At 56.8% G+C, this 25110-nt stretch overlaps 1 protein-coding gene across 14 annotated transcripts in view; it reads left to right on the forward strand.

The window, feature by feature from the left end:
* The window catches only part of DOCK6 (dedicator of cytokinesis 6), a 42273-nt gene that overhangs the window by 14785 nt on the left and 2378 nt on the right, over positions 1-25110 (forward strand). For 2 of the 14 annotated variants that reach the window (XM_060094086.1, XM_060094090.1), the window contains exons 13-45: positions 27-135; positions 687-849; positions 3865-3982; positions 4054-4124; positions 4348-4486; positions 4581-4682; positions 5375-5461; positions 5874-6105; positions 6355-6516; positions 7185-7348; positions 8018-8122; positions 10273-10365; positions 10610-10705; positions 11441-11581; positions 14781-14894; positions 15088-15258; positions 15611-15750; positions 15838-16007; positions 18160-18320; positions 18593-18775; positions 18885-19011; positions 19315-19399; positions 19551-19647; positions 19782-19916; positions 20245-20397; positions 20579-20737; positions 20853-20953; positions 21658-21850; positions 21951-22094; positions 23212-23343; positions 23440-23454; positions 24766-24891; positions 25018-25107. In XM_060094086.1, the coding sequence (XP_059950069.1) occupies positions 27-135; positions 687-849; positions 3865-3982; positions 4054-4124; positions 4348-4486; positions 4581-4682; positions 5375-5461; positions 5874-6105; positions 6355-6516; positions 7185-7348; positions 8018-8122; positions 10273-10365; positions 10610-10705; positions 11441-11581; positions 14781-14894; positions 15088-15258; positions 15611-15750; positions 15838-16007; positions 18160-18320; positions 18593-18775; positions 18885-19011; positions 19315-19399; positions 19551-19647; positions 19782-19916; positions 20245-20397; positions 20579-20737; positions 20853-20953; positions 21658-21850; positions 21951-22094; positions 23212-23343; positions 23440-23454; positions 24766-24891; positions 25018-25107 (4278 nt within the window). The remainder of the gene's footprint in view (positions 1-26; positions 136-686; positions 850-3864; positions 3983-4053; positions 4125-4347; positions 4487-4580; positions 4683-5374; positions 5462-5873; positions 6106-6354; positions 6517-7184; positions 7349-8017; positions 8123-10272; positions 10366-10609; positions 10706-11440; positions 11582-14780; positions 14895-15087; positions 15259-15610; positions 15751-15837; positions 16008-18159; positions 18321-18592; positions 18776-18884; positions 19012-19314; positions 19400-19550; positions 19648-19781; positions 19917-20244; positions 20398-20578; positions 20738-20852; positions 20954-21657; positions 21851-21950; positions 22095-23211; positions 23344-23439; positions 23455-24765; positions 24892-25017; positions 25108-25110) is intronic. The other 12 variants (XM_060094089.1, XM_060094087.1, XM_060094088.1 and 9 more) reach the window with 12 other exon arrangements.

The following is a 25110-nucleotide window of genomic DNA, read 5'->3' on the forward strand; positions in this document are numbered from 1 at the left end:
CAAGCCCCTCGGCCCTGGTTCACCAGGGCGGGTCCCTGCAGGAAGCTGAGCGGCTCAGTGACGAGGACCTCTTCAAGTTCCTGGCCGACATGCGGCGCCCGACATCCCTGCTGCGGCGCCTGCGGCCCGTGACCGGTGCGTGGTTCGCGCCCTAGACGAGACGTGTTACTCATACAGTCACTCAGCAAACCCACACTGAGCACGTACTGTGCCAGGTCCTGGGGACCATGATAGGCAAAGCCCCAACTTCATGGGTGGACCTTCTAATGGGGCCTAGAGATGAGAAACAATCTCCCCACTTGGAGAGTCAGCGAATAAGAATAAGAATAAGAATAAGACAGGACTTCCCTGTGGTGGTCCAGTGGCTAAGAATCCACGCTTCCACTACAGGGGGCATGGGTTCGATCCCTGGTTGGGGAACATCCCGCATGCCGTGGGGTGCGGCCAAAAAAAAAAAAGAATAAATAAGACATAGATAGTGGGCCACACGGGGAATGTGGTGGGCAGAGCTGATCAAATAATGAGGGCAAGACCTGGGAGTTGAGGGCATCTTTCAGCCTTAGCACCTGAAGGATAGAGCCACCAGAGGATGTTGTGGGAGGGTCAGAGCCCTGATCCGAAGCCCAGAGAGGTAGGGCCCAGCTTGAGGCTCCCAGGCAGGTGCAAACTGGCTACCCCCTCCCCAGCCCAGCTCAAGATTGACATCTCCCCAGCCCCTGAGAACCCCCACTTCTGCCTCTCCCCGGAGCTGCTTCATGTCAAGCCCTACCCAGACCCCAGGGGTCGGCCCACCAAGGAGATCCTGGAGTTCCCCGCCCGTGAGGTCTACGCCCCCCACACCAGCTACAGGTACAGCCTCTGGGGCAGCCGGGCACTTGAATGGGGGCATTCAGGCATCGTGCAAAGTGAGATGCCCTTTCCCTGACACTCACAGACACTGGCCTGAGATGCCACTGCTCTGCTTTAATGGGGGATGGATAGGACTGAAGGGGCGTGTCCTTCCTCCACCCCTCCTCGACGGTCCATGTCCTCTGCCTGTGACCCTGCCTGCTTCCATCTCTGCTCCATGGCCGGAAATGGGGCCCAGCGCCCTGGCCGACCTCAGCAGACAGGCAGCTCCTCCCTGTGCAGGGGCTGCATGGGGCATGGCAGCATCCCTCGGTGCATGACTGGTCCTCAGTTCCACCCGGACAGTCTCAGGCTGGGAGCGCCGCCGTGTGGAGTCTGGGAGGGAGGTGAGGCTCAGCCAAGGCGCAGGAGTCCCCATCCCGCTGCCTGGCACGCCCAACCCCCCACCAGGCACACCTCTCATGAATCTCTCTCAGCCGCTGCTGCTGTGCCATCATCTCCTGCCTCTGTCGCTGCACGTGGCCCATGAGGGCCCACATGATGTGGCTCTGCTTGTCTGCATGGGCCTGCGGGGTCAGGACAGAAACCTCAGCTGGGAGCCTCCTCACCTCCTGTCCCTCAACCCCACCCAGACCCCCCTGCTCCCCACTGCATCTGTGTGACCCAGCAAGTCACTGCCACTCCTTGGCCTCAACTTCCCCTCCTGTAAAATGGGGATGAAACAGGGGTCCCTTTGTGGGGTTGTTAAGAGCATGATGTGGACTTTTAGAGGGCATAAAACAGTGCTGGATACGTCATGGGCACTTAAGAAATTCTCTAAATAGTATGCATTTATTGAGTAACTCCCATGTGCCCCACCCCATGCTGAGGATTTTATCTGCACTGAGTCCCTGGCTCTGCTTTGAGACATCAGTTGTTGCCCTTATTTGCAAATAGGGAAGCTGAGGCATGGGAAGGGACATGGGTTTTGCCCAGAGACACACAGAGTAGAGGCCAGGGTACTGGAAGGCTGACCTTTGGGGGGTCTCTGGGACAAAAGGTTCAGAAATGAGGTCTGATTGTGAATCAGGGTCTTGACTCCCCCAGGGCTGGGAACCCCTTACCTTTAAGACCTCAAATTCTTGGCGGGCATGGCCCAGCCAAGCGCCTCTCAGCTGGACTTCCATCCGCTTCATTTTCTTCCGCAGCACCTGCTGTCCTTTGGCCACTTCCCCCAGCGCCTGGGCTGTGGCTTCTGCCTGCAGCTTGAGACCATCCTCTTCCATCTGATCAATAGTGGATGTTAGTAGGATGACCTACTGGGACTGGCCTGATTTTAACACTGGAAGTCCTGTATTCCAGGAACCCCCTCAGTCCTGGGAAAACCTGACAGTTGGTCACCCTAGGCATAACTCTCCCATAGACTCCTGTCCACCCCGCAACACTCCAACTGCAGCGTCTACCTGCATCTCCAGTAGGCTCGCACGTAGCTCCTGGGCTGCATCCTGGCCCTGGCTGACCTCCTGCCCCAGGAGCCCCAGTGCCTGGCCATAGCGGTTCAGGCTGTGCCCAGCCTCTGTCAGCTGTGCCTCCGTGGCCCTGTACACGCTGTTGAGAGCCTGGCTCAGCTGCAGGGCCCCGTGAAAGAGCAGGGTCAGTTCCTCCTGCTGTGCCGGCTCCGAGCCGCTCATGGGGGCCACCGGGGCAGGCTGGGCCGCCATTGCCAGGGCGCACAGCAGACACAGCACGAGCATGGGCATGACCGGGGGACTGGGGGGGTGGCCACAGCAACACTGCTGCTGCCTTTTATGCCTTAACACCCCCCTTAACCTCAGGTCAATCGTTAACTGGCCAGCCGGGTGCCCCGTGTTGTGCAAGGGCCAGGCGAATGTCCAGGCGGGCCACGCTGGCATCACGCTGGCTGGGGCTCGGGGCCGGGGGTGGGGGTGAGGACACTGGGAGAGAACAGGCTCAGGCCCCGCTGGGAGACTATGGCTCCTAGCCTCAGTTTCCCCTCCTGTGGATAGGCATGACAACAATAATGGCAATACCAGTGAGGCTTTTATGAGCTCCAGTGGTTTGCCCAGAGCTGTCCCACTGCTGTTATAGTAGCTGGTCTCATAACCTTCCCACGAGCCTGTGATGCTGGAGTTTTTGTTGGTCTGGTTAAGAGCTAAGGGAGCAGATACAGATGGCCTCTCCCAAGGCCACACAGCCTGACTCCAGGACCTCCATGTATCCTGGCTCAATGCTAACTGCCATTTGTCTCCCTGGATGACTGTGGGCAAGTGCCTGTTTCCCTGTGAAATGGAGTGTGATGGGAGTCCCTGCCCACAGGCTGCTGGTGAGAAATAAATGAGTCATTTCACGTCGGGTGCTTAGAACAGAGCCCAACACACCCAGAGCCAGTTGGTGCCGCATTAGTGTTTGGTGCAATTATTGACATTTTTTGTAATTTAGCATCATTGGTATTACAAAGGCTCAGCTGGGAGGCTTGATGCCCCCATTAGACAGATAGGCAAACTGAGGCCCAGGGGGCAGTTAGGGCTTGAATGGAGTTACCCTGGGGGAGGGAGACAGAACCCTGACCCCAGCCCAGCCCTTGCCTTCAACTCCAGCCTTGGTTTCCCCACCTGAGAGACACACCATATAATTCTAGTGGCCTCTCCTGGGGGAAGGGGTGGTCAGGCTCCTGAGCTGGGTGATGGGCAGGTCAGCCTGCACGGGGCTCAGGCCTGGTACTGGTTGCCTGGGCTACCTTCTCGGAAGCCTGGCCCTCAGCGCCCATCTGTCCCCTGCCCTCTGCCTCACTGTGTACCCTCAGTACCCCCGAAGTCCCTCTGTGTTCCCACCCTCTGCCACACTGTTCCCCCGCCTGTGCTCTGAGGGTGCCTGTCTGTCCTCCTTTCTCTGCCAGTCACATCTCCCGCCTGGTGCCCATACGTGTCCCTGACCCGGCTATCAGTGCCCCAGTGGTGCGGCCACTGTCCCCCGGCTCTGTGTCCCTCTGACGTGGACATGCCCCTGCCCCCGCAGGAACCTGCTGTACGTGTACCCGCACAGCCTCAACTTCAGCAGCCGCCAGGGCTCCGTGCGCAACCTCACTGTGCGAGTGCAGTACATGGCGGGCGAGGACCCCAGCCAGGCCCTGCCGGTCAGTGGCTGGGCCCAGGGGGAGGCGGGCGGGGTGTCCCCCGCCGGCCCCTCATACCCCTGCTCCCCCAGGTCATCTTTGGCAAGTCCAGCTGCAGTGAATTCACCCGCGAGGCCTTCACACCGGTGGTCTACCATAACAAGTATGTGGGGTCGGGGTGGGGGGACTGATGGGGGTCCAGTGGGGCAGGAAGGGGGGCCAGGGTCGGGGGAGGGGTGCCATCTCCTGGAGTGCTAATGCGGGAACCCGAGGCAGAGAGCAGGGACGGTGGGGCCCAGCAGCACTGGGGGAACATGTGGCAGACAGGGTGGGGCAGGCAAGGGGGAGCCCAGCCCCCAGCAGAACCCCCAGCCCGGCCCTGCCAGGTCCCCTGAATTCTACGAGGAGTTTAAGCTGCATCTTCCGGCCTGCGTGACCGAGAACCACCACCTGCTCTTCACGTTCTACCACGTCAGCTGCCAGCCCCGGCCAGGCACGGCCCTGGAGACTCCTGTGGGCTTTACTGTGAGCTCCCCTCCACCACTGCCAGCCCGCACCCCCATGCCCAGCCCTCCTGCCCCCTGTCCGGCCCCATACCTGACCCCCAGCCTCTCCCCAGTGGATCCCACTGCTGCAGCATGGCCGCCTGAGGACCGGCCCCTTCTGCCTCCCTGTGTCCGTGGATCAGCCCCCGCCCAGCTACTCCGTGCTCACACCGGACGTACGTGCTCTGGACTCCCTGCTAACTAGCACCCTGTCCCCCATCAGTGCTCCCAAGTCCCCCATTCATGCCCTGCTTTCCTTCCCACCAACACCCCTGGGAGCCTTGTCCTCCACTAGGGCCCCCAGGGCCCCTGCCTGCCTCGTCACACCCACCCCCATTATAATCCTGTGTGACCTGCTGCCCCCATGCGTGTCCCTCCCTGTCCCCGACTAGCCCTGCCTCGTTACTGCCCCCTCCCCTGCCTCTGCACTCACTGTTCCATAGTGAGATTCCACCACCTCTCTGCTGCAGCCCCCCACTTGCAGCCCTGCTTGCCTCCCTAATCACTGTCCCTAGAGCACCCCCTCCCCATGCGAATGTTCTGTCACCCTCCCACATAGCCTTTAATTTGCACCCCGGGGACCTCGAGTCCTCCCATCATGCTATTTCCTGTTCATTCCCTCCAATAACGGTCACCCTGGGTCTCCATTCTCCCGTGAGCATCCCAGGCTTCCGGCCTGCCCGGTGGACCCCCGCAGCGCTCCCCTCCATCTGCCCCCATCTCTGGGCTGGGCGGGGCCCGGGGCAGGGTGCCCAGTGGCTTCCCTAGGCGGGGCTATGCTCAGGCCACAGTGTCGCAATGGCTGAGGCTGGTGGCCTGAGCGGTGGGCAGGGCCGACCGGTGCCCACTTGGTGTGTCCCTCCCGCAGGTGGCGCTGCCGGGCATGCGCTGGGTGGACGGCCACAAGGGTGTGTTCAGCGTAGAACTCACGGCTGTGTCCTCTGTGCACCCCCAGGTAGGGGGTGGGGCCAGAGCCCAGGAGTCCGGCCCTGGGGTTGGGCAACAGTTTCCGCTGACCAGGGAGGCCTGGCTTCGGGCCATTGGACATGACTTTGGTCAGTGGGGCCAGGCTCCAGGGAAGCTGCTGACTCAGGTGGGGGCGGCCGTGCCAGTGGCCATGCTAGCTGGAGCTTTGGCCTTTGCATGGTCTCTCCTCCCCTCACCCCATTTGTCCCTTGCTATTTCTGTGATCACTCCCCATCTTTTCCTTTTCTTGAGCTACCGTCTTGTCCCTTTTCTCATGTATTTTCCATTCACTGATCCCCAGCCTCGGTGTCCCAGCCTACTCAGCCTCGCACTCGATCCCCTGGGCCCTTTCTGGACTGGGGGCCCTGGCCTCACCCTGCTCACCCCTGGTCCCCCACCAGGACCCTTACCTGGACAAATTCTTCACCCTGGTGCACGTCCTGGAGGAAGGGGCCTTTCCATTCCGGCTCAAGGATGCCGTGCTGAGCGAGAGCACCGTGGAACAGGAGCTGCGGGCCAGCCTGGTGGCCCTGCGACTCGCCAGCCCTGAACCCCTTGTCGCCTTCTCCCACCACGTACTGGACAAGCTCGTACGCCTGGTCGTGCGGCCCCCGATCATCGGCGGCCAGATTGGTGCGCGGGCACAGCCTCATACCTTAGTTTCCCCATCTGGAGAATGGGCCTTGGGTCCCCTGGTCCTGGGTGACCTCCCATAGCCCATTTATCTCTCTGGTCTCAGTTTTCCAATCTGAAAAATGGCCCCTCAGTCCCTAGTCCCCTGACTTTTTGATGGCCACATGAGCCCCTTGGACCCTGAAGTCTCTTCCCTGGGGAAGTAGGAAGCCCTGGGACCTGGAACTTGACCTCTCTTCTGCCCGGCAGTAAACCTGGGTCGTGTAGCCTTTGAAGCAATGGCTCATGTCGTCAGCCTCGTCCACCGGAGCCTGGAGGCTGCCCAGGACGCCCGTGGTCACTGCCCACTGCTGGCTGCCTATGTCTACTATGCCTTCCGACTGCCTGGCACGGAGCCCAACCTCCCAGGCGGTGAGTGTTGGTGGGAGACCCTGGGGCACAGGAAATACCTGGGAGCAGAGCATCCCAAGCAAAGGGAAGGGCATGTGCAAAGGTCCTGAGGCGGCACAGGCTTTGGTTGGTTTGGGCAATTTACAGGAGAGAGAGAGAACTTTTTGCCCCAACCCCAGGGGTATGGTCTTTGTAAACTTGACTGACATGTGATTCAGCCAGTCAGCAAGCAGGGACTCAAGCAGAGCTGTCTGGGTTTAAATCTCAGTTCTGCCTATAAGCTCTGTGACTCTGGGCCAGTGACTTTACCTCTCTGGGCCTGTTTTCCCATCTATAAAACGATGATAATAATAGTGCCTCTCACAGGGGTGCAAGTAGTAGTCAATGGCATAGTCATCCATGCAAAATGCTTAGCACACTGAGCGCTCAATAAAGTTGGATTTTTTTTCATTTGCTAAATAATTACCAATAAGCACTAAGACTTACAACGTGCCAGGCACTGTTCTCAGTGTTTATCATTCTCCCCAAAATTGCTATGAGGCAGAGCCATAATCACACCCATTTTACAGGTGAAGAGCCTAGAGGTTCAGAGAAATAAAGTGACTTCGCCAAGGGCAGCTGACTGGGAAGGGGCAGGGGGTCATGAGGGCAGGTGGGCAGGGGGCTGAGCATATTCCTTCTATCATCAGGGGCCCCTCTAGTGACGTTGCAGCCTGCCACGCTGGCCCGTGGCCCTGGCCGCCCCGCAAGCCTCTACCTGGCCCGGTCTAAGAGCATCAGCAGCAGCAACCCTGACCTGGCCGTGGCCCCTGGCTCCGTGGATGACGAGGTCTCCCGCATCCTGGCCAGCAAGGTAGGGCAAGGGGCCCCTGCTCTCTCCAGCCTCAGTGGTCATGACTGCCAGGTGGGCAGGTGAAAGATCTCAGTATTGACAGAGGATAGGAAAGACAGCCAACAGCATGGATGAAGACTTGACCCTGGGTTATTCCCTGACGGTCCAGTGGTTAGGACTCCAAACTCTCACTGCCAAGGGTGCGGGTTCAATCCCTGGTCAGGGAACTAAGATCCTGCAAGCCACGCAGCCTGGCCAGAAAAAAATAGACTTGACCCTGGACATTAGGGTTGGGCTCTGGCTGTCACAGTTTGGGAGCTGTGACTCAGACTCTTAGGCTGACCCAAGGACGGGTGACTGGATCTTGAAAAAAGAGCACCATGTACATAGCACAGTGGTACATTTCCATGTGTACCCTATGCATGTACGTACATGGGGCACGTATATGCACGCACCCCACGCACATGGGAACGCAGGTGCATGTACTCATGCATTCCATGCACAGATGTATGCGGGAGGCATATATGTATGCACCACGTGCGCATTTGCACACACACACATATTCCAGGGTTGCGTGTGGGTGTCCACGTGGGTACACGTGTGGCCCAGGACAGTGAGCACGCTTGGTGTTTCACGCTGGTTTCCCTGCCCTCTGCCCATAGATGCTACCACTTATCCGTGTATCTCCAGGGTATCGACCGCTCACACTCCTGGGTGAATTCTGCTTATGCTCCAGGAGGCAGCAAGGCGGTGCTGCGACGGGCACCCCCTTATTGTGGGGCCGACCCCAGACAGGTGCCCTCCCTGCCTGCCCCTGCACGTGTGTCAGCCCACCTCAGCATGAGCTCCTCCCACCTTCCTGGCTGGGGCCGACTAACCTAGGGGGGCTGCCTGGAGGAGGCAGTGGACCCCCTCCTGCCTTTGTTTGGGGCTGTGGAGTGGATGTTGTAGGCAGCACAGGGTCATCTTAACCAGCCTTTTGCTGCCCCACAGACCACAGCCTCAGGCAGAGACAGAAGGGGCGGGGTGGTATGCAAATAGCATGCAAATGATATGCACATTCAGCCACTCTAACCTCACTGTCCCGCATGGCCTGTTTCTCTCCCTTTAATGCACTCTGTTGGGGAGACTCTCAACTGTCCCCTTGACACAGCAGCCTGAATGATGCCCGGGGGATGGAACTGAACCTCTGGGCTCCCCCACCCCGTTTCAGGCAGAGCGACCCCTGTGGGCAGCTTCCTTTGCTTTGCCCCTTCCTGGGACCTGGTGTGGGGAGGGGCTTTGCCATCAGACCCTGGATCTGGATCAAGTCCTGGTTCTGCTATGGGCTCCCCTTGCGCCCCAGGTTCTGAATTTTCAGAAGTGAAGACTTTGCTCTTCAGTGCAGCGGTCCGAGCCTGGGAGGGAGTTAGGGCATCACAGGCAAGATTTTGTTGGGGAGATAGATCCTCAACCCAGCCTCATCCCTGAGTTACTGGCTAGTTGGGGAGATAGACACCCATCAAACAAACACATGAATATATAAGTGCAGGGGGTGAAAATACCTGAAAGGAAATGAACTGAAACAGGGCCACCAGCCTCCCTCTGGGTGGTCTGGGGAGCCTCTCCTGGGAGGTGACATTTTTGCTGGTACCTGAAGGGTAAGATAGAGCCAGCCAGTGAAGGGTGGGTGTTCCAGATGGAGGGAAAGGCATATACAGAGGTTGGAACCAAGCTCAGAGGCCCCTGGGCACCAAGGACTGGATTCCCTGCATACTTGGCCCCAGGCCATGTTCCAGCTCTGTACCTGTCACCTAGGCAACCTGCACCGCATGGCAGCCAGGGAACTGTTCACAGCAGGAGCAGGGGGACTTTTGGACAGTCTTCTAAGATTTGCTGGGAGTCTGGGTTCATGGGCCTTTCCAGTCCCCCCATGTTTTTAACAGGTCTCCCCACCAGTGCCCTCAGTTCTCTGGGGTGTCAGCTGGGCCTGGAAGAGCACATAGGAGGTGACAAGGTGGCAGGAGGGTAGGCATTCCAGGCAGGAGGTGGCAGTGAGGCTGGCCTTTGCAGTAGATGGCCCATCTGATGCGGGCTGAGGAGCCCAGGGCGTGTGGCTGGGACTATGGGAGCTGGGGGGGCCCCCACGGCCAAGGCAAGGGCCTGGGCAGTTTCCAGGGCTGGGCCAGCTCCATCACTGGGTCTCCTCTCCCTGTCAGCGGCCTCACCTGACCAGCAAAGGAGGCGGGGAGAGTGGAGCTTGAGCACCTCATGCCCATTTCACAGATGGGGACACTGAGGCCTGGCAAGGCCCCAAGCAAAGCTGGAGCGGGTCCAGGCCTGGAAACTGGGGCTCTCTTGGCTGCTCCCACTGCCTCTCATCACCATCTCACCTCCTCTGTCCTTATGTTTCTTTTTCTTCTTTCTCCTCCTCCTTCCTCCCTTTAATCCCCTGTGTCTATACTCTACACCCCTGTCTACACTCTTCCTCCTCCACCCTGGTGCCCTCCGCCTCCTCTGTCCATCCCTGGGCTCACGGACTCACTCACACTCTCCGCCCTCGTCCCCACTTGGCTCACCTCCTCTGACCACGTTCTCTTCTCCATCTACACTGATTTTACCCTCCCCACCTCCACTCCTCCCATCTCTTTTATCTTTGTCTGCTGGGTCCTGCTCCATCTGACGGGCTCCCGTCCACATTCTTGCCTGTTCGCTCACCCTGCTTGTCCTTTCCTTACCTGTGTCTTTGCTTCTTCTCGTCTCTTCCATCACATTCTTACCCTCTCCATCGGCTCCCACACCCTTCTGTCTTTATTAACACGGCTCTCTCCATCCACATCCCCGCTGTCTGTCCACACGGCCACTTCTTTCCTCCATCCACACCGACTGTCTCTCTCCCCCATCCGTACCGCCTGCACCCACTCTGACCCCCGTCGCCATCCCATCCCCACGTCATCCCATCATAGGCCATCGACCGCAGCTCTAGCCGAACCTCTTCCTACCTCGAGGGCTCCTCCTCGACCCCACCAGCCACCCAGCTGAGACCCACTGTGCAGAAGGTAGTGGGAGGCAGGGGGTGGGTGACTCCATTTTGGGGTCCAGAGCTCCCTTGCCTTCGAGCCCAGCAGGGTCTGGAGAGCCCGGGGAAAGGGCACATTGACTCCTCCTGGCCCCTCTCCTCCTGCATGGCCTCTCGCGGCTCTAATCCCAAGCCCTCCAGCTGCATCCTCCCCTGTCACGGCCTCCAGACGGGGGTACGGGGTGGGGTCCTCTGCTCTCTGTGATCCCTGCCCCTGCCCCCAGCTGCTTCACGAGGAGCTGGCCCTGCAGTGGGTGGTCAGCGGCAGTGCCGTGCGCGAGGCTGTCCTGCAGCATGCCTGGTTCTTCTTCCAGCTCATGGTGAGATGCCCTCCTCCCCGCCCAAGAACAAGAGGCCCCCAGGGGAGACTCTCCTTGGGGAGAGAAGCCCCCTGAGAAATGGCCCCAAGAGACCCGCGCGTAGAGAGAGATAAGAAATGCCTAAGGGAATCGCTCCCTGGAGAGGCCCCCTGAAAGTTACCTGAAACCCCTTCCACAGTGAGAAGGATCCCCACTACCCACCTTCCCTATAAGACCATTGAGAGACCCCCAACTAGCAAGGAGGCCTCCCCTGCAAGAGAGAGAAGGAAACTGTTGGGATCAGACTTGAGACACCCCCCAAACTCTTCAAGAGGTGCCTTGAACTATTCCTCCTGACTACAGCCATCCCCCCTCAATCTGGTGGGCCTTCAAGCCCCACCCTCCTACTTACAGTCAGACGTTGACCCCTGGAGACCTGCTCTAGCCCCACGCATACTCTCTCAGCCTCCCACCCCTCTGCCTAGCACCCACTCAAGGCCCTGCCCATGTCCTTCTCAAGCCCCGCCCACAACCTGCAAAGTCCCACCCACAGCTCTCGGCCCCTCCCCACAGCTATCAGGCCCCACTCTCACCCCATAACTACAGGGCTCAAGCCACATCCAGGACCCCTCATGCCCACCTTTAGCCCACTTCAAGCCACCACTCACAACCCCCCAATCTCTGCTCCCTTCTGGCAGGCCGCCTCCACCCACAGCCCCTCAAGACCCACCCCCCGCCCTCTTGCCCCACCCCCAGGTGAAAAGCATGGCACTGCACCTGCTTCTGGGCCAGAAGCTGGACACACCCCGCAAGCTTCGCTTCCCTGGGCGCTTCCTGGATGACATTGCTGCCCTGGTGGGCTCTGTGGGCCTGGAGGTCATCACCCGCGTCCACAAGGTAAGGGGGAGGGGCCTCCATGGAGAGAGGGTGGGGCAGGGGTGCTTAGGGAGGACATAGAGCCAACCACATGAGGCATCAGTCCTGTCCAGTACCTCCTGGCTACAAGACCATGAATCCCATTTGCTGAATCAGTCTGTTCACGCAACATCTATTTCTTAAGCACAGCCCTGTGCTGGGAACTAGAGACACAGCAGTGAACAAAACAGACCCAGTTCCTTACCCTCATGGAGCTGACTTTTAGGGGAAGACTTGAAGGACATGAGGGAGCAATCTATGTGATGTCTGGGGGAAGAGCATTCCAGTCAGTGGGGGAACAGCAAGTGCAAAGGCCCTGAGGCAGGACCTTGCCACTGTCAGAGGAGCAGTGAGGAGGTGAGTGGCTGGGGTGAAGTGAACAAAGTGGAGAATGGGAGTTGGTGAAGGCAGAGAGGTGACAGGGCAGATGCATTAGCCCTTAGCACAGTATCAGTATACAGTAAGTACTCAGTAAATGGATGTTGATGTTCCGAGACCTTGATGGTTATCCAGGCCCTGGACCATTAATTCCAGTGCTCACAGAAGCTGGGCAGACAATGATAATAGTAATAAAATTATGCATTTATTGAGCACTTACTGTGTACTTAAATACTTTATTATTTTTTTTTTAATTTTATTTATTTATTTTTATTTGTTTATTTTTGGCTGCACTGGGTCTCCATTGCTGTGCGCGGGCTTTCTCTAGCTGTGGCAAGCGGGGGCTACTCTATTGCGGTGTGCGGGCTTCTCATTGCAGTGTCTTCTCTTGTTGTAGAGCACGGGCTCTAGGCACGCGGGCTTCAGTAGTTGGGGCATGCAGACTCAGTAGTTGTGGTGCACGGGCTTAGTTGCTCCACGGCATGTAGGATCTTCCCGGACCAGGGCTCAAACCCATGTCCCCTGCATGGCAGGTGGATTCTTAACACTGTGCCACCAGGGACGCCCCTACCTAAATACTTTAGATGGATCACATCATTAAACTCTCCCAACAACTCCATGAAGTTAGTAGTATTGTTTTCTCCATTATACTGTTGGAGAAATGGAAGCAAAGAATGACTGAGTAACAACTTGATACCATATAAGTGGGAATGGGCAGAATGGGGATTTGAACCCTCACCACCAGCTTCAGTTGGGGGAGGGGGGCTTATGGTGGACCAGAGGGCATGTGGCCAGAATGTCTGATTTTTTTTTTTTTTTTTGGTGGTACGCGGGCCTCTCACTGTTGTGGCCTCTCCCGTTGCAGAGCACAGCCTCCGGACGTGCAGGCTCAGCGGCCATGGCTCACGGGCCATGCTGCTCCGCGGCACATGGGATCTTCCCGGACCGGGGCACGAACCCGTGTCCCCTGCATCGGCAGGCGGACTCTCAACCACTGCGCCACCAGGGAAGCCCAGAATGTCTGATTTTTAAAGAGAAAGGGGACTTCAGGATTTGATGGGAATTTTCCAGATTTTTGAAATGCTGGTCGGCCCAAGCTGGCCCTTGTGCAATCCCCCATGACCTCTGGGCTGGTCTCAAAGGTTTTAACCTTGTTTCACTAGAGCCTCCCCAAGGGCTGAGTTCCCGGAGGCTGATCCAGATTATGAGGAAACCCTCCTCAAAAGGGCTGCAGGAAGGGGCATCCCTGGTGGTGCAGTGGTTGAGAATCTGCCTGCTAGTGCAGGGGACATGGGTTCGAGCCCTGGTCTGGGAGGATCCCACATGCCGCAGAGCAACTAGGCCCGTGCGCCACAACTACTGAGCCTGCGCGTCTGGAGCCTGTGCTTCGCAACAAGAGAGGCCGCGACAGTGACAGGCCCACGCACCGCGATGAAGAGTGGCCCCCGCTTGCCACAACTAGAGAAAGCCTTCGCACAGAAACGAAGACCCAACACAGCAAAACTAAATAAATTAATTAATAAACTCCTACCCACAACATCTTCTTTAAAAAAAAGGGGGGGTGCTGTAGGGAAGAACAATGCCCTTGAGAAGCACCTTCGTCACAGCACCGGGGGGTTATCAGTGACGGCCACAGCGGTTTCATTCCTTCACTTGACATTTATGGAGCACCAACTGTATCAGGCTCCATGCACAAGTCTCTGCCCCACTTGAGGACTTGGAGCTCAGGTGGACTTTGTATTTTGTTTCTTTGGGTTGCAGGGAACTGCGAGCCACTGAGGCTAACTTGTGAGGCCAAGAGTAGCTCCCGAAAGCAGGAGGGCAGCTGGGCCTTGAGGCCATAGGAGCCTCCTTCCTTGTCGTTCCTCACACTTGCCAGGCGCTTCCTGCTCCAGGGCCTTTGCACTTACTGTTCCCTCTCTTCAGAATGCCTTTCTCCCCTGGGCTCTTGCTCATCCTTCAGGCTTCTCTTGAAATAGCACCCTGTTAGTTGTCTTTGAAACACATAGAACTATCCAGAATACTCTTATCCCCCATCCCCCCCCCCCATGAGACTGAGAGCTGGACAAGCAGCAGGGACCATGTCTGTCTCATTCACAAGACTTGGTACATAATAGATACTTGTTAAATGATTTCTTAGGGTTTATCAGTTAGGGCAAAGATTAATTTGCTTGAACATCATCACAAATGGTTTAAATGTGACCAAAGTTTATTTCTGAGCATAGATGGGCTACGGGGGGCTCCATGGTATGGGCCTGGCCATCTCAGTTCATCATGGTACCTGCCACATCAGGCATTACAGGCTATGGAAACCGGAGGACCTGCCCCTTCTGTTTAAGTGGCCACATCATCCCTCTCAAATCCCATTGGACAGAATGTGGTCACATGATTGTTCTCAGCTGCATGGGAGGCTGGGAAATGTAGTCCCTACCCAGCTCTGAACTCTGAAGAAGCATCCTAATACCTGTGAGAGGATATGGTGGGGGGTCAGCAGCCAGCCTCTGCCATCTGTGTTGTGTTACTCAAATCTGGTGAGAGAATAAAAAAGAGTGTCCTCAACAGAGCCGGGTGGAGGGTAGACACTAACTGGGGAAGGGAAGGGCTAGTCAGAGGGAGGAGGACAACCAGGAAGCCTGGGAGTCCGGAGCCTAGAGACAAGGGCATGTCGAGGAGAACCAAGGTTTTCGGGCAGTGACACGGCTCTTAGGGGGTCACTGGTGGCCTTGGCGAGAGCCAGGCCAAAGGCAGGGATGGAGGCTTGATGGGGTGAATGGGTGTGGGCTGACAGGCCCTGTTCCCCCAGGATGTGGAGCTGGCCGAGCACCTCAACGCCAGCCTGGCCTTCTTCCTCAGTGATCTGCTGTCCCTGGTGGACCGCGGCTTTGTCTTCAGCCTGGTCCGGGCTCACTACAAGCAGGTAGGGGTGGGCGTGGTGGGAATGGCACACCTGCAGAGACGTGGTAGGAACAACATACCTGCGGAGATGTGGTGGGGACGGCATACCTGTGGGGGACTTAGAGGGGACAGCACACCTGCAGGGACATGGAAGGGGGTGGTGTGGATTGGTGGGCAGAGCAGTGTAATGTCACCCACTGAACCCTCCCCCGCAGGTGGCCACACGACTGCAGTCGGCTCCCAACCCGGCGGTGCTGCTGACCTTGCGCATGGACTTCACCCGCATCCTATGCGGCCACGAGCACTATGTGACCCTCAACCTCCCCTGCTGCCCCCTGTCGCCCCCGGCCTCGCCCTCGCCCTCCGTATCTTCCACCACCTCGCAGGTGGGCTGGCCTCACATCTGCTTCCTCTTCTTGACCTATGACCTCTTACCTTTCAGCCCTTCTTGATGATGGTTCCCTCATCTCTGTCCATTTCACAATAGGCCACTGCCCAGGGGACTGACCCCTTACCTTGTGACCCTTCACCTCTGACCCTGCATTCTCAGCAGTTTCCTGGGAGGACCAGCTTCTGATTTCTCACCCCTAAATCCTAACTCCCAGACTGGTGTTCCATCTGCCATTTCTCAAATCTCTAACTTTGGACCCTGTGCCCTGTCATCTCACAGATGAGTTAACCCTAACCTCTCACCTCTGACCCTTGGCCCCTGGTCCCTTGCTTTGCCCCCCTCTCCAGAGCTCCACCTTTTCCAGCCAGGCCCCAGACCCCAAGGTGATCAGCATGTTCGAGCTGAGTGGGTCGTTCCGGCAGCAGCACTTCCTGGCTGGACTCCTGCTGACAGAACTGGCCCTGGCCCTGGAACCTGAGGCCGAGGGGTGAGCACAGGCCCTGCCTGGCCGTGGGGCGGGAGGAAGGTCCAGGAGCCACACCCACTCTGTCCTGAGCACCTCACTACCCCACAGGGCGTCCCTGCTGCACAAGAAGGCCATCAGTGCTGTCCACAGCCTGCTCTGTGGCCATGATGCTGACCCCCGCTACGCCGAGGCCACTGTGAAGGCCCGGGTGGCCGAGCTATACCTGCCACTGCTGTCACTGGCGCGGGACACACTGCCACGGCTGCATGACTTTGCTGGTCAGCAGGGCAAGGCGGGGTGGGGTCCCACGATCTGGGGGCCTGATTGATCCCACAAGGCTCAGATCAGGAAAGGTGGGCGAGCATGTTAGGAGTAAAAACATGGGTGTTAGGATCAGAGGAGTGGGTTCAAGTCCTGCTGTGGGGCCCCAAGAAAGCCATTAACCTCTCTGAGCCTCAGATTTATCACGTGTAAAATGGAGACAGTGATATCACCAACTACTTCCTAGGATTATGTGAAAATCTGAGGACGTGTAGTATTGGGATATTGTCAGCGTGCAATAAATGGGAGATTAATTATCTTCTAGAAAGAGGTGTGAGGAGGGAAAGGTGGGGAACATCAGTTGGAGCCCTGTGTTCGTTCATTTATATGCATATTCATTGGCACCACTGATGGACAAGTGTATTCAGTGGTTGGAAGCACAGACCTGGGACTGGTGGGTTGATCCCCTTCGTCATTCGGGGGAAATTCTCAGTTATCTCTTGAATTTTTTTTTTTCTGCCTCGTTTTCTCTCTTCTCTCCTCCTGAGACTCCAATTACACGTATGTTAGACCTTTATGATCATGTTACAAGTGTCTGCTGTGCTCTGTTCTGTTTTTCATTCTGTTTGCTCCCTGTGCTTGAGTTGGGAAACTTTCTATTCACATGTGTTTGAGCTCACTACTTCTGTCTTCTGCTGTGTCTGGTCTTCTATTAATCCCCTCCACTGAGTTCTGAATTTCAAATTTTATATTTTCCAGTTGTAAATTTTGATTTGGTTGTTGTTGTAGATTCTAGTTCTCTGCTGAAATTCTCCATTTTTTAACCCATATTTGTGCATCTTTTTTATTTTTTATTTTAAAGTTTTGCTCACTTCAACATTTGATCAGTTCTGTGCCTGCTTCTATTGTCTTTTCTCCCTTATCAGTCACCTTTTCCTGCCTCTTCGCATCTTCTGACTTTTTATTGTATTTTGGACATTGCGTGTAAAAGGACCATCAGGACTGAAGCAATGTCATCTTTTCCCAGTGAGCATTCCCCTTTCTCTCTCTTAGGCAGCTAGGATAAGGGGCTGATCACCTCAATCCACTCAGGAATTCAGCTAGGTTAAACTGAGCTGGAGCTTTAGTAAAACTCAGTTGACTGACCTTTTATTTCAAGACTCTCTGGAGTGAAACCTGTTCTGTATTTGTTGGCAGCAACTCTCTCTCTCTGATGAGACTGTGTTTTTTGGGGAGGGGGGAGTGGAGAGAGTACTCTTTTAAGATCAGAGATTTTGGGGGGGGCTGTGTCGTGTCTTCGTTGCTGTGCACGGGCTTTCTGTAGCTGCGGTGAGCGGGGGCCACTCTTCGTTGCGGTGCGCGGGCATCTTATTGCAGTGGCTTCTCTTGTTGCGGAGCACAGGATTTAGGCGTGTAGGCTTCAGTAGTTGTGGCATGTGGGCTCTAGAGCACAGGCTCAGTAGTTGTGGCATACGGGCTTAGTTGCTCCGTGGCGTGTGGGAATCTTCCTGGACCAGGGATTGAACCTGTGTCCCCTGCATTGGCAGGTGGATTCTTAACCACTGTGCCACCAGGGAAGTCCAAGATCAGAGATTTTGGAACCAGACCGTTTAGATTAAAATCCTAGCTCTACCATTTACCTACTGTGTGACCCCAGGAAAGTAACTTAACCTCTCTGTGCCTAAGTTTCTTCTTCCAAAGAGTAAGGGTGATAAAAGTACTTATCTCATAGGGTTGTTTTGAAGAGTAAGAATTAATATTGTTAAAGTGCTTAAGAACAGCACCTGACACAGGAAATGCTATGGAAGCGCCAGTTGGTGCTATAATAATAGCAGAAGCATTTATTATTGTGGTTTTCACCATTGCCATCATCATCATCATCATCATCTTTACAATGACTGCTCCTGTGCACCAGGCCACGTTCTCAGTGTTGAGTTTAGAGTGGCCAGAGCAGATATAGTCCAGGCCTTTGTGGATCTTAGAAACAGTTGCATGATGCATGTATCTAATTACAAGTACAATAAGTGAGCTGTGGGAGTCAATAACTAGAGACTCCACCCTGGTCTGTGGGGTGGAATCAGGGAAGGCTTCCCTGAGGAGGTGACCTGTGAGCTGAAATTTGAAACAGAGACAGCACTTAACCACGGTCTCATTCTTTTCTCCCCCCAGAGGGTCCAGGTCAGCGGTCAAGGCTGGCCTCTATGCTCGACTCAGACACAGAAGGGGAAGGGGACATGGGAGGCACCATCAACCCCTCAGTGGCCATGGCCATCGCTGGTGGCCCCCTGGCCCCTGGCTCCCGGGCCAGCATCTCCCAGGGCCCAGCGACAGTGAGTACCAGCCTTGTCCCCAGAGACACCATCCAACATTTGATTGTTTCTGTGCCTGCGTCTAATGTCTTTTCTCCCTTATCAATCACATCTTCCTGCCTCTTCACATGTCTTGTGATTTTTTTTATTGTATTTTGGACATTGTGTGTCCAATAACCTGGTAATGGAATTTATGCAATGAAGTACCAATTGGCCAGTTCTCATCTTAATATGGAGAAAAATGAAAGTCACCTCTCTCCCTTCTGAGTGCCCTGTCCCCTCTCTGTCCCCAGGCTGCTCGCTCAGGCTGTGCCCTCTCTGCCGAGTCTAGCCGGACCTTGCTGGTGTGTGTGCTATGGGTCTTGAAGAATGCTGAGCCAGCCCTGCTGCAGCGCTGGGCTGCGGACCTGGCCCTCCCTCAGCTGGGTCGTCTCTTGGACTTGCTGTACCTCTGTCTGGCTGCCTTTGAATACAAGGTTCGAGGGGTGGGCAGGGGACTGGGGTATAGGAGGCAGAAGAAGCAGGACCAGGTTAGCCCACAGAAAAGAGCAGAGTCAACCTCGAACTTGTTCTCTGTTCTTGCAGGGGAAAAAGGCCTTTGAACGTATCAACAGTCTCACGTTCAAGAAATCACTGGACATGAAGGCCCGGCTGGAGGAAGCTATCTTGGGCACCATCGGAGCCCGACAGGAGATGGTGCGACGGAGCCGTGGTGAGAGGGAGATGTACCCCCTGCACGTCCCTACCCGGTGCCTCCCAGCCTTTGTACCAGGGCCCCCAAGGCGGGGACCATCTCTGCCTCTATTTGGCTTACTTTTCCCAGGAAGAAGTCCACACGTTATCACTATACATGTGGGTGTCTGTGTTCCCTGTTCACGTCTAACTGCATCCACTCCGCAAGCATCCATGTCACCCAGTGTCCTCATAGGGATCCCATGTGTGTGGGATCCATTCTCATGGTCACGTGTGTCTTTATGTTTTTGCACATCTGTGAACACGCACCTGTGTGTCTCAGAGAGGAGCCCATTTGGGAACCAGGAGAATGTACGCTGGCGGAAGAGCGTCACACACTGGAGACAAACCTCGGACCGTGTGGACAAGTGGGTGTGGGCAGGAAGTAGTTTGCTGGGGTTAGATCAATTTCCAGAGAACTGGTGCCCCCTCCAGGGCAGCCGAGGGAGGGGAAAGACCTCAGCCGTGGGGTGGAGTCTGGCCCTGAGAGGCCCCCTCAATCCCTCCTGTCTCCTCCAGGACCAAGGATGAAATGGAACACGAGGCCTTGGTGGACGGGAACCTGGCAACCGAGGCAAGCCTGGTGGTTCTGGATACACTGGAGATCATCGTGCAGGTAGGGCTTGATCCAGCATCTCCCTCACCTCTGACCCCACCACAGGGCCTTGTGATCTCTGACTCCAGAATCCCTCTCCTTCCGTGACTCCATAACCACCCCAGTCTCTAACAGCTGGATTTCTGGCCCCCCAGACGGTGATGCTGTCAGAGGCCCGGGAGAGTATCTTGGGCGCGGTACTAAAGGTTGTGTTGTACAGTCTGGGCAGTGCCCAGAGTGCCCTCTTCTTGCAGCATGGCCTGGCCACACAACGGGCCCTGGTATCCAAGGTGAGTACCTCTGACAGCCACGCTTCTTAAGAGTAACAATCACAGCCCATTCATTGAGTGACTGTTGTGTGCTCAGCAACTCCATGAGGCAGACACTCACTCCTTAGCTACAGTTTGCAGAGGAGGGAACTGAGTATCAGAGTGGCAGAGTTACTCACCCGGAGTCACACAGTAAGGGCTTAAACCCAGGTCTGACGCCAAAACTTGCTGGGCTTTTGGCCAGAGAAGGCAGAACACAGACCGATGCTTCTGCCCACGTCCCCATCGGGGACCTCCTGAGCCAGAGCGGGGAGGGGCTGACTGGTGTCTGTCCCGCCCTGGGGGCCAGTTCCCAGAGCTGCTGTTTGAGGAGGACACGGAGCTGTGTGCCGACCTCTGCTTGAGGCTCCTGCGCCACTGCGGCAGCCGCATCAGCGCCATCCGTACGCACGCCAGCGCCTCCCTCTACCTCCTCATGCGCCAGAATTTCGAGATTGGCAACGTAAGTGGGGGTGTGTGGGGGGGTGTGATCTGCGGCTCTGGGGAGGGCGGCCGACTAGGGGTCTTGACGCGATAGACGCACGGCAAGAGGGGAGAGGGGTGAAGTCAGCGGGTCGAGCAGGCTCTGGTGTGAGGGTCCGAGGTCCACAGTCAGGCGTGCTCTTCCTCCCCGGCCCACCCAGAACTTTGCCCGCGTGAAGATGCAAGTGACCATGTCGCTTTCGTCCCTGGTGGGGACAACGCAGAACTTCAGCGAAGAACACCTGCGACGTTCACTCAAGACCATCCTCACCTATGCCGAGGAGGATGTGGGGCTGCGGGACAGCACCTTTGCTGAGCAGGTGACCCCGCCGGACCCCCGCCCCACCTTCCGCAGCCAGGGTCTTTGCCCTGCTACGCTTGACCCCTGACCCCACCACCTCGGCTCCGTCACTCCTGGCCATTCCCCCGCTCCAGGTCCAGGACCTGATGTTCAACTTGCACATGATCCTGACTGACACGGTGAAGATGAAGGAGCATCAGGAGGACCCGGAAATGCTCATCGACCTCATGTACAGGTGAGGAGGGCCGGTTGGAACCTTCAGCCATTTCACAGACAGGTGAGGGGAGAGGAGGTGGTGAGAGGGACAGGTGGGGAGGGAGCAGGTGAGCGTACAGGTAATAAGAGAGACAAGTCAGGATGGACAAGTGAAGAGGGACCAGGAGAGGAGACACGTGAAGATGACCAAGTGAGAGGGCAGACAGGTGAGGGGCCAGGTGAGCAGACAGGTGAATGGAGAGGTGAGCAGACAGGTGAGGGCAGGTAAACGAGCAAGTAAAAATGGTGCCAGATGAACATACAGATGAGAATGACAGAGGAGCACAAGAATAAGTGAGGGGTACAGGTGGGAGAGACAAGTGAGGTGCTAACCCATGAAGGGGTGACAGATTAGGGGAACAAGTGATTTGGAGGAGAGTGAAGGGTATTTAGTAAGAAACTGGGGAGTGGGAGATGGGGGCCCAGGTGATGGAGACAGGGAAAGCAGGGGGCATACAGAAGGGATGGGCCTGGGCAGACCCAGAGTGACACTTGTGGGGGTAATGAAGAGGTGGACAGGTAAGGAGTGGGATAAGTTAGGAGACAGGTGAATGGGGTAAAGGTGAGGAGATTGGCTGGGGCAGATGGGTGGGGTCACAGGTGAAGGGGATGGACAGGTGAGGGGTGAGCGGGGGGCAAGGTGAGTCTCCATCCTCCTCACATCCCCCCTCACCTGGGTTCTAGGATTGCCCGGGGCTACCAGGGCTCCCCAGACCTGCGGCTGACATGGCTGCAGAACATGGCGGGGAAGCACGCGGAGCTGGGCAACCACGCGGAGGCTGCGCAGTGCATGGTTCACGCGGCCGCCCTGGTGGCGGAGTACCTCGCTCTGCTGGAGGACAGCCGCCACCTGCCTGTGGGCTGCGTTTCCTTCCAGGTGAGCGGCAGGGATGGGGGGATGGGGCGTGGGGTCGTGGTGGGCAGGGGGTGGCACACGTGGGCCGAGGACCAGGCTCTGACGCCACCTCCCACCCCAGAACATCTCGTCCAACGTGCTGGAGGAGTCCGCCATCTCTGACGACATCCTGTCGCCTGATGAGGAGGGCTTCTGTTCCGGGAAGCACTTCACGGAGCTGGGGCTGGTGGGGCTGCTGGAACAGGCGGCCGCCTACTTCACCATGGTGAGGGCTGGGGCTGGGGCGGCATCGTGCATCTGCTGATGGGCCCGATACCTGCTCCCAGAGACTCAAGGTGAAGCTGCTGCCCAGACCCTTTCTGGGCAGGGGATTTGTGAAGAAGGATTGGGATCCCTCAGAGACCCTGTTACCTGCCTTTCTCCCCATAAAACCCTTGACACGTGGTCTGGATATAATAAGCCTTGGATATATTGTTACCATTTTAAATTCTTTTTTTTTTTTTTTTTTGTGCCACACCATGTAGCTTGCAGGATCTTAGTTCCCCGACTAAGGGGACTGAACCCAGGCCCCCCTGCAGTGAGAATGTAGAGTCCTAACCACTGGACCACTAGGGAATTCCCTAAAATTCTTTGTTATAAAAAATTTCAAGAACACATAAAAGAAAGTTGTATCCCCACCACCCCCCATACCCAGCACTGAAATTCAGTGACCACCTATATTTACCATCCTGTTTCAGTTCTTTGCATCAAGTCTTCTTTTTTCTTTTCCTTTTTTTCTAGAGGTGTTTGTTTTTTTTTATTGCTGTTTTTATTATTATGATCACTTTGCTGGAGTCTCAGAGACAGAGGCCTTGGGAATAAGCCAGACGGTAGACACAGACCTCTAACAGTCAGCAAATAGCTCAGGATACCTGCCATGTGCCAGGCTTGATGCTGGCCCTGACTGGGGGCCAGCGGCACTCAGGAGCGGCCATTACCATGTGCCGGGAGGCAGTTGGGTGTGGAGGTTTTAGGCACCATGCCAGAAGGGCCGGCCTTCAGGTCCTGGCCCTGGGGAGCCCCTCCACATCTCTGAAGTTCAGTTTCCCCTCTGAGGAATGGAAAAAGATGACTCCTCCCACCAATGAAGGAACATGGGTAGAGTGTACATGTACACAGCACCGGGTCCATAGTAAGCATGGTGGAGACCACAGAGGATGTCTGTAGGGGCTGAGTGGAAAGGCTGGTACCCGATCTGGGGCAGATGTGGTCAGGGTGGGCTTCCTGGAGGAGGTGATGGAAGATGGCACCCTGGAGGATGGGTAGGAGCATGGAAGGAGGGTTGTTCCAGGCAGGAGAGAAGATCAGGGCTGGTGCTGGAAATCCTGATGTTCCACCCCCAGGGTGGGCTCTACGAGGCAGTGAATGAGGTCTACAAGACCCTCATCCCCATCCTGGAAGCCCACCGCGACTATAAGAAGCTGGCTGCCGTGCACGGCAAACTGCAGGAGGCCTTCACCAAGATCATGCACCAGGTGGGCCCAGTCCGCCCTCTCAGACCCTGCCCTCGGCCCCAGCCCCTGGCCCCTGCTGGGCTCAGCTGACCTTGACCCTTCTGTCCCCACCCACAGAGCTCCGGCTGGGAGGTGAGTGGCCACCTGCCTCTGGTCAACAGTGGTCAGGGACCACCAGGGGGCGCTGGAGGAGCACAGCTGCCTGGCCGCGGGGGCTCAGTGGGCGATGACGCACCCCACTACTTCCCCCCGGAGCCCCCCTCCCTGCCCCAGATCTCCAGGGCAGCTTGTGACTCACCCAGCTGGGAGCTCTCCAGAGACACCCCTCCCTCAGGCAGGGCCAGCTTGGTCACTGCCTGGAAGGGGGGGCCTCCAACTTCCTCTGTCTCTGTTTCTTTTTCTCTCTCTTTGTGTCTCTTGGTCTCTTTCCGTCCATCTCTCCCTGTCTCTGCCTCTCTCCTTGATCACTCTCTGTGTGTCTCTCTTGGTTTCTGTCTCTCCCTGTCTCCCCAGCTTCCCCCAGGATCTCTGCTCCTCATTCCCATTTAATGTCCCCCCTCTCCCGCCTCTCCCCTACTTGGGTCTATTTTTAGGCATCTCCTAGTTTGGGGAGAATTTTCTGGCCAAAGATGGCAGGAACCCAGAACCAAGGGGGGAGGACTGGGTGGGAGCTGGGCGGGGCAGGCAAGTCCCCTCCCTCCCCGGATCTCCTGTCTCTGCCCATGGAATAGTTCTCATGGGGCAGCATAACCAGGACTCTGAGGGGTTGGGGGCTGTGACCTCTGACCTCACCCATGACTTTGTCTCTCTGCCCCCTGCTCCCCACCTCCATCTCCTGGTGCCCATCTCACCCTGCCTGGACCTGCCTTGGTGAGTGAACATGGAGCCACCCCCATCCTTCCCGGTGGAAAGTAGTCTACCTGGAGGGAGGGGGTCCTTCTTGGCAAACTTAGATCTGGGAGGAGGGGAGGGGATGCACTGGAACAAGGGAACCAGAGCTTCTGTCCCAGAGCAAGAAACGGCCACGCCTTCCCTCAGTCACTCATGCATATGAGCACCTACTGTATACCCAGACCTATAGGCATTGAGGACCTAGTTATGAGCAATAGGGCCCCAGTTCTCATGTCATATTGAGATCCAGACTCTGAAGAACTGCATGGGTCATGAGGGAGAATCAGAAACTAAGGGTCTGTGTTAAATGAGAATAAAGATTTGGGGGAGGTAGGAGACAGGCTGGGGAAAAAGAGTGAGGGTGTGGGCAATTGGCAGTCATGTGGGTCCATGCCCCTGCCTGTACCCGTGATGTGATGTTCTTGGGGTGTCCGGGGACCTCTGCCCATGCCCACCTCTTCTGCACGTGGGGCCTGAGGACCCATGTGTCTCTGGCGTAGGGGGACCTCCAGCAGGGCCTCCTGGGCAACAAGAGCTTTCCCACAGCCCCAGCGTGTGTTCGGGACATATTTCCGCGTGGGCTTCTACGGCGCCCGCTTCGGTGACCTAGATGAACAGGAGTTCGTGTACAAGGAGCCGTCCATCACGAAGCTGGCCGAGATCTCACACCGGCTGGAGGCACGTCCTGGCGGTGGGGGGGTGGACAGGGCACTGGGCTGCCCTGGGGCGGGGTGGGGCGGGGTGCCCTGGGACAGGGCACTGGGGCTGCAGCTGAGCAGCTGTGAGTCAGCCCCATGTCCTCAGGAGTTCTACACGGAGAGATTCGGGGAGGACGTGGTCCAGATCATCAAAGATTCTAACCCTGTGGACAAGACCAAGCTGGACCCCCAGAAGGTG

The sequence above is a fragment of the Mesoplodon densirostris genome, chromosome 3, assembly GCF_025265405.1.
Source record: "Mesoplodon densirostris isolate mMesDen1 chromosome 3, mMesDen1 primary haplotype, whole genome shotgun sequence".
Classification (NCBI taxonomy): Eukaryota; Metazoa; Chordata; class Mammalia; order Artiodactyla; family Ziphiidae; genus Mesoplodon; species Mesoplodon densirostris.